Raw genomic sequence first — 8,633 nt, forward strand, 5'->3', positions numbered from 1 at the left:
TTTTCTTTTAAGATGAAATTCAAGCAAGTAGAGCATTACCAAATAAAGAAACACTGAGATAATAGAAGTATATTTTGGAAAATACTCTTTGTTAATGAAATTAATGGTATTAATCAGATAACTTATTTAAATTTTATAAAATTCAGAAAACTAAGCATATAGTTTAATACTCTGTTTCTCATTAATCTTCTTATCAAGGCACAATTGCCATCTTCTGAATTGACCATCTTCTGATTGACATCTGGGAGGTATCCCATTTATAAAAATATTTGCTGAAATCTTGGTTATTAGAAAAATGAGGAAGTCAGACTTTTGAGAAGAATACACTTGACCAGGAAAATTAAAATGGAGAAGAGTTGATTTGTTGTTTCTTTGAGTTTACATAAGATGTAATCTCTTCCCTAAAGTCAGAGGTATATTAATAGCCAAAAAATACTCTCTGAACATGTCCCAATATAATATCATGGGCAGAGAAACACCACCTAGTGGGTGGCAAGTTGGACTTAGCTAAACCTTTGCAAATTCAGGAGTCTCGTGGTAGTTTTCTGTCTCTCTACATACTATGGCACCCTTCTGGTGATTAAAACTCTTTCTTTCTACAAACTTGGGTTTATAACACTACAGAGCAGCCATGTTGTATGAGAGAGAAATAAACTTCTATTTTGTTTTTTTAAAAAAAGAACTCTTTGGTTTTAAATTTGTGTTTGAAAGAATTTCAAACTTAAGGAACAGTTGCAAGAATTGATCAGTGGACTCCTACATACCCTTTTGTCTACATTCACCAATTGTTAACATTTTGCCATACTGATTTTACCACTCTTTATATAATAGTATTATTTTATTTTTGCTCAATTTAAATGTAGGTTGCAGACATCTTGTACCTTCACTCCTAAGTCTGTTACCATGCATCTCCTAAAAACAAAGACATTCTCTTACCTAGTAATAGTGAATGATCAAATTCAAGAAGCTAAACTTTGGCAAATAGTATGTATAGTCCACATTAAGATTTTTTTCTAACTGTCCCAACAATGGCCTTTGTAGTGACCTTCCCCCCCAAACACAAGATCATACATTGCCTTTAGTTGTCATTTAAGTTCTTTTGCCTTTGGAACATGTCACTTCTGTCCAGAAATAGAGGATGATCTTTGGACTTTTATTTCCTGTAAGCTTTGTTGAAGGAAAAAAGACATTAGGAATTTCAAAGAGGCTGCTTGCTAAAAAAAAAAAACAAAAAACCAAATTACCCAGGGAAGAAGGACTTTTTGTTTTTAATTTTTAAAACTTTGGCTGGGTTTTGGTGTCCTGACTCAGCAAAATCTATAATGCAGCAGGGCTTGGTAAGCATTAAAGGGGATACTGAAGCTTTCTTTTATTTCATAATCCCAATTGGTTTTTTCTAGAAACCATCAATAGCCTCTAAATGACTGACTCAATTTTTGGATTCTATTCTCATGACTAAGCAACTGTTTGATTTGAAACCAGCCCAGTATAAATGTCACTGTGCCTCTAACTCTCTGTAGCTATTCCTGAATTTCTTTCAGCACTGGGGGAACCAACCTATGCACTAAATATGTCTAAAACTGGAACCAAGGTAAGTAAATGGTCATACTGATTTTTAGCCTACCCACTTTTCACCTAATGATACACTGAAAGGAACACAGAAAAAGTTTTGGCTGCTTTGCCTGGAGGTGAGTATCATAATGATTAGGGCTGGGCTTGGCTGAGAAGATAAAGAAATGTTTATTATATTTTCACCTCTAACAGAATTACCAAACACCTTATTAAGGATTATATTTCTGCCTTCTAGCAACTAATATTCTATGACTCTCTACAGGAGTAAGACATGCTGATGAAGATTATATGGAGTACAAAACTTTTAGTAGTAAATTAAAAATATGTTTTGTGAACTTTAGCCTCAACCATTAATGTTCTAAATGGCCAAGGTGGATGACCCAATCATGTGAATAAAAGCCTATATATCCCCTTCATTTAAGCAGTTATTCTTACCTTTTCCCTGAATAAAGTGCTCCTTTACATTAGGAAAATTGTTACCAAAATATTTGACTCACAGTTGCTGGGCTGGAAATTGATCTCTCAGGGTTTTGGGAATGAGGGAATATGCCTTCTTTTTAGCTCTTCCACTGACCAGTGGGTGTAAGGCACAGTTGGTGCCTGGTTTTTCCTCCAGTTTTTTACTTTGAAAATTTTCAGCCCCATGGAATCCTGAAAGAATAAGAAATACTGAATGAATACTTGTATATCCTTCACTCCAATTGTTAACATTTTGCCATATTTGGTCTCTCTGTGTCTCTGTCTCCTTTTTACTAAACCATTTGAAAATAAGTAGCAGACTTTCCTATACTTTTGCTTTAAATATTTAGGCATGTATCTCCTAAAAAACAAGAATATTCCCCTGTATAAACATTGTATCATTATCATGTCCTCAAGATTTAGCATAAATGTAATACCTAATATTGAAACTATATTTAAATCTCCCCCAGTTGCCCCCAGAAATGTGCTTTGTGCTGGTTTTTCCCTTAATGTAGGATTCGATCATATATAATGAATTGCATTTCGTTGTCATGTCTCCTTAGCCTCTTTATTTTTTTAGCCTGTTTAATCTAGAACAGTCCCCCTACCTTTTTTTTGTTGTTGTTGTTATTGTTGTCATTTATTGACGTTTTTAAAAATCTAGGCCAGGTATCTTTTAGAAAGTCCTGCAATATAAATTTCTCCAATTATTTCCTCATGTTTGGATTCAGACTAAACATCTTTGGCAAGAAAGCTACGTGGGCAATGTTGTATACTTCCCATTGTGTCATATCAGAAGGTACCTGTTAACTTGTTCCATAATTGATTAGTGCCTGATTTTTTTCCATTGGAAAATAGAACTAATAATCATGTTTGTCATCCAGAAGGTTTGGGGAGACAACTAAGTGTTGTTAGTGCTCTGAGGTTCTTGAAAAGATGCCACACAGATTCCACTAAAAAGGAATTTCAAGTCCTTAGAGAGGTATCCACGTGCCTTGAGCGAAGGCTGTTATGTAAGTGTCTTAGACATATGAAAATATCTCTCGATTTTAGAGATTTCCAGAGTAGTAATAGTGTACTATCTTATTTATAGCTGAGTTGTTCATTTAATAAAGTAATTTTTGCTTGCTAGGCCAAAGGACACAGTAAGTTATTTCTTACTCTTTCTCATTGCTTCTCCCTTTCCCACTATCTTGCTATCAGTTGAATCAGAGGAGTTATGGGCTTGGTAGAAGGAATGAAGTTTTACTAAGTATGTTTTTGTACTTCTGGGATACTTAAGATGTTTTTCTTTCTGCTGCATTGGATTAGTAGGCTATTTTTCAAAAATATAAACTTGAAAATGAGAGAAATTTTGTAATAATTTCTAGGAAAACCTTCTGTATGTTTCTTAGCCTTCTCTACAAAATTTTTGCCAAAGGGCTAAAATCTCTTAGCTGACAGTAGTGGAGATTTCATGGTTCTTCTACGAATAGAAATTGAGCATAGCTAGGTGCAACATTCTCTGGCTCTGAGATTTGAAGGTCTCCCACTGAAAAGAGAGCGTGGTCCTGGAGCTCAGTAATGATTCCATAGTAACAGGAAAAGTGCTTTGTTTCAACCTTGGGGTGGTTGGCTCATCTACTGGGAGGGTGAACATCCAGAGAGCTTATTGAGTATGGTGCATATTTCCACTTCTCAGACATTGATATCAGTCAAGCAAATGCGCAGAGGGCAGTAACTGAGAAACCATGAAATAAAATACATATTAACCCCATTTCCCATAGCATATCTCTTGCAACACCTCCTTTTTTGTGAATTACAAAAAACCAAAGGCGAATTGAGCATATGAATTAAGTAGTTTAAAATCTAGCCATTGTTAGAGAAGTTACTTGATTTTCCTAAAGATCTCTCCATGGTCATGGGAAAAGCCCCTGCGGCTCAGGATCAGTCTTGTTCAGTGTCTAAGAGAGTAAGTGCTGCCATGTTAAACAGAGCTAGTTGTGCAGGTAGGAAGACGGCAATAGAAAATGAAGTGAACCACAGATTACTAACCAGGAATTTTGCTCTGCAGTCACTGGCTTGCTTGCAACTAACTTGTAACTAGCTAGTAACGTTAGGCAAGTCACTTCTTCATCTGTAACAACAATTGCAAAAGCTTATTGGCAGTTATGAGTCAGGCATTAAACTAAGTACTTTATCAATATTATGCCATTGGACTCTTAGAACATCCCTCTGAAGTAGATACTACCATCCCATTTTGCAAATGAAGAGCTTTAGAGAAAGGTTCAATGCCCTGTCCAAGGTCACACAGCAAGTAAGCAGTAGTGCTGGGATTTTTTTTTTCTTCATCTATAAACTGAGGTGCCATGTATCTAAATCTGTGCTATGTCTTTTCCTTTATTCCCTACATGTGATTAGTCACCAAACTCTAAATTCACATAGCAGTTGCCTTTCAATGGCTCTCATCATCTCACACCTGGCCCATAGCAGCTGTCTATTTCCAGGTACAGACTACTATGTACAGCTCTCAAATAATCACCAGAGGGATTCTAGCATGGCTCCTGTGTCATTTTTCTGGCTTTATTTTCTAATATTTCACATATTCGAAATATATTAGGCTTAACAAACTATTGTCCCTGTAATGGACCCCATGTTCTTTCACTTCTTTAATCTTTGAACAGACTTCTCTTTTTCTTTGCCTCTGGAAAATACTCACTTGTCCTTCATTCCTCAGCTCAAGATCCTCTCAAGATTCTACCTGGCTCTACTTTGATCTGAAATGACTCACATGATTTTCTGCTTTTAAATCCATGAAGCAAATCAGCCACAAGGGGGCAGCATAATGCTATTAACCGCTCAAAGCATGCCATCGGTAGTTTCAGTTTAAATTTAAACCTAACATTGATTTTAGATTGTGGAATTATTGAGCAACAAGGAATAAACTCTGTAGGCCATTTGTGTTTTTTATAGTGGTTTTCAGAAAATGCTTCGTGAATCCTTAGGAGTTCCTGGGAACTCTATCCCCTATTTCAACCAGAAAAGCTCTTGAGTTGTTTTACAGCCAGGGGTTCCCATCTACTCTAGTCCTTGCATTTGACAAAATGGGAAGCTGAAGCCCAGAGAGGCAACTTGACTAAGGTTGTAAGCCTGTTTGTGGAGAGGTAGCTCTAGAGCCCAGGTTTCTCATTACTGGTTTCCCATGGCTGCCATCAGAGATACCCCAGGCATTGTGGTAGAAACTTGGTGACAGTGTGAAGCAAAGAGCATTCCTTGCCGGGCACTATGGCTCACACCTGTAATCCCGGCACTTTGGGAGGCTGAGGCAAGAGGATCGCTTGAGGCCAGGAGTTTGAGTCCAGCCTGGGGAACATAACGAGACCCCTATCTCTACAAAAAACTTAAAAAATTAGCGGGACATGGTGGTACACACTTGTAGCTCCAGGTACTCAGCAGGAGTCAGGAGGATTACTTGAGCCCAGGAGTTAGAGGTTGCAGTGAGCTATGATGATGCCACTGCACTCTAGCCTGGGGGACAGAGCAAGACTCTGTATTGAAAAACAAAACAAAAAGAATATTCTTGCCTTTGTTACTTTGCAACTACTCTGTTGGCAATAAGCTAATAATACAGAACAAAATATGTATATTTGCGTGGGTATATGCTCTGTACTCTATATCCATCTAAAATAATCTTTCTAAAGCTAAGGTTTATGTTGTATTTTTCACTATATATCACTTATCACAAGTTTCTGCATTTGGAACTCACTCATCTTCATCAAACAGTTATTGAGGGCTTGTCGAGTGCTGAGCACAGGGGATCATAGCTTAAGTAAGGCTTGGTCCTTGCCCTTGGAAGAAATCTAGCAGGAGTCTAGTGGGAGGGATCACCATACGAATGAGTAATTTATAATATAATGTAAGTAGAGAGAGCTGTGGGCACATAAAGGAAGACTTGAGTCTGAAACTGTTGGCTTTTATTAGAGCACTCCTCTGTTTTGCTTCATATTAAGCCTTCAGAAAGTACTCATTCCTATTGTTGCCAACTAAAAAGTTGTCTGCCAGAAAGCATATTTTTTGAGGTGAGGTAGAACTATATATTTCTCCTCAAAATATTTCTAAAGGAGGGCAATATGTTCTTAATTTTTATTTCATCTGTGAATAAAGCTACCCAATTCCTCAGTTTTCTTTGTTTGCCTGTACTTCAGATCACTTTCTATGAAGACAAAAATTTTCAAGGCCGCCGCTATGACTGTGATTGCGACTGTGCAGATTTCCACACTTACCTAAGTCGCTGCAACTCCATCAGAGTGGAAGGAGGCACCTGGGCTGTGTACGAAAGACCCAACTTTGCTGGATACATGTACATCTTACCTCAGGGAGAGTACCCTGAATACCAGCGTTGGATGGGCCTCAACGACCGCCTCAGCTCCTGCAGAGCCGTTCATCTGGTATGTCTGCCCACTTGCTCACGTTCTCTCCCGCCTTCCCTCCTCCCTCCCTGGCTCCCTTATTCTCTCTCTCCACCCCCACGCCCCCCCCCCCCCTTGCTTTTATGTGAAAGTTTTCTGGAGGTTTTTCTACGTCTTAATGTGTGGCTGTCTTTTGTTAGCTGCTGACGCTTAAATAACATCTTAGATCAGTTTATCACAGGACTGAATACACTAATTATTCTCATGGCACTTCCTCTGCCTCTTGAGTATTTTGAGGAGATAATTTTTTTCTTATTAAAAGTCAGCTGTTTAGCACTATTCACAAGAGCCAAGATTTGGAATCAAACTAAATGTCCATCAGTGGATGAGTGGATAAAAAAATCGTGGTACATATACACAATGGAAAATTATATGGCCATAAAAATGAAATGCTGCCATTTGCAACGACATGGATGGAACTGGAGAACATTATGTTAAGTGGAATAAGCCAAGCCCAGAAAGACAAATCTCACATGTTCTCACTTAAATGTGAAAGATAAATAAATATTAAAACAATTGATCTCATGGAGACAGAGACTAGAATGACAGTTACCAGGGGCTGGGAAGGATAGTGGGGATGGGGGGGATGGTTAATAGGTGCAAAAATATAGTTAGATAGTCAGATAGAATGAATAATATTTGATAGCACAACATGACAATAATCAACAATAAGTTAGGGTATACTTTAAATAGCTAAAAGAGGGAGGTTGAAATGTTCCTAACACAAAGAAATGATAAACGCTTGATGAGATGGATATCCCAATTACCCTGATTTGATTAATACACATTATATTCCTTTATCAAAACATCACATGTACCCTATAAAGACATACAACTGTAATGTTCCCATAATAATTAAAAATAAAAAGATAGCTGTTTCAGTCAGTACACAGTGGAAATGGAAGTTTAGATCATCTAGCTTTTAAAGTAGTAGATTTGGAACCATCCTGTTCTCTAAGTTCTTAACCTGCTGGTGATTGCCATAATGGTTGCTGTTTGTGTTCTTTTCAGCCCAGCGGAGGCCAGTATAAGATTCAGATCTTTGAGAAGGCGGATTTTAGTGGTCAGATGTATGAAACCACTGAAGATTGCCCTTCCATCATGGATCAGTTTCACATGCGAGAGATCCACTCCTGTAAGGTGCTGGAGGGTGTCTGGATTTTCTATGAGCTACCCAACTACCGCGGCAGGCAGTACCTCCTGGAGAAGAAGGAGTACCGGAAGCCCATCGATTGGAGTGCAGCTTCCCCCGCTGTCCAGTCTTTCCGCCGCATTGTGGAGTAATGATGTGAATGAGGCCATAGGCTTGTTCCTGGGGCCCAAATGCTGGCTGGCCTTTTGGTCCAAATAGGCATCATAAATAAAACAGTTGGCATGCATCCCACTGCTGACTATAACGCCTCTCCTTAAATGCTTCTAGGGATCAGCAATGTAGTGCCCACCACCGTGGACAGTCACACAAAACAACTCATGCATCAGATTACCAGGCTAGATCTTTGTGCCAAACAAAGTGAGATCACATTAAAAGGTTAGAAAATGATACTGCCATGTGATGGTTCTTTTTGCTTATGTTTTGCATTAATTCAACAGGCACAATAATAATTGCTATCATTTATTAAGTGCCTACATTATTCCATTTTCTCTTCACAACCCTATGAGAGGTAGTTTATCTGCATTTTATAAATAAAGAAACTGAGGCAGTGAAATTTAAAAATTAAAAACTTGCCCAAATTCTCCAGCTGGTGAATGGAGGAGCCAGGATTTGGTCTAGGATATTTCTGCTCCCAGAGCCATTGTTCTTGTCTCCTTATTTCCAGCACATTCATTCAACACATATTGGCTGGAGTTCTCTGTATATAATGTAAGTACAACTGTGAAAACAGGGTTATTATTTGAAAACAGCAGGGCCATAAGTCACCTGAAGTCCCTTGTTTAAGATCCAGAGACTCTCTGGAAGGAAGAAATGGAAAGCCATTTGCTGAGCTGCAGAGAGCTCTGGACCTTGTCACCCTACTGTGTTAGCTCCAGACCTTGTCACCCTACTGTGTTCCCCTTATCTCCGAAACGAGAGAGTTGAACCAAATACTTTCTCGAGTCCCATCAAACACAAACATGCTAATCCCCCAGAGGCTAGTAGGAGGACACTGAAAGACT

General features: G+C 38.4%; 1 protein-coding gene across 1 annotated transcript; it reads left to right on the forward strand.

The window, feature by feature from the left end:
- Positions 1 to 3,403: 3,403 nt before the first annotated feature.
- Positions 3,404 to 8,171, forward strand: CRYGS (crystallin gamma S). The gene is made up of 2 exons (XM_012789661.2): positions 3,404 to 6,458; positions 7,491 to 8,171. The coding sequence occupies exons 1-2, from the start codon at positions 6,141 to 6,143 to the stop codon at positions 7,761 to 7,763; spliced, it is 591 nt and encodes a 196-aa protein (XP_012645115.1). The 5' UTR covers positions 3,404 to 6,140; the 3' UTR covers positions 7,764 to 8,171.
- Positions 8,172 to 8,633: the final 462 nt, after the last annotated feature.

This window comes from Microcebus murinus, chromosome 1 (genome assembly GCF_040939455.1).
Source record: "Microcebus murinus isolate Inina chromosome 1, M.murinus_Inina_mat1.0, whole genome shotgun sequence".
Lineage (NCBI taxonomy): Eukaryota > Metazoa > Chordata > Mammalia > Primates > Cheirogaleidae > Microcebus > Microcebus murinus.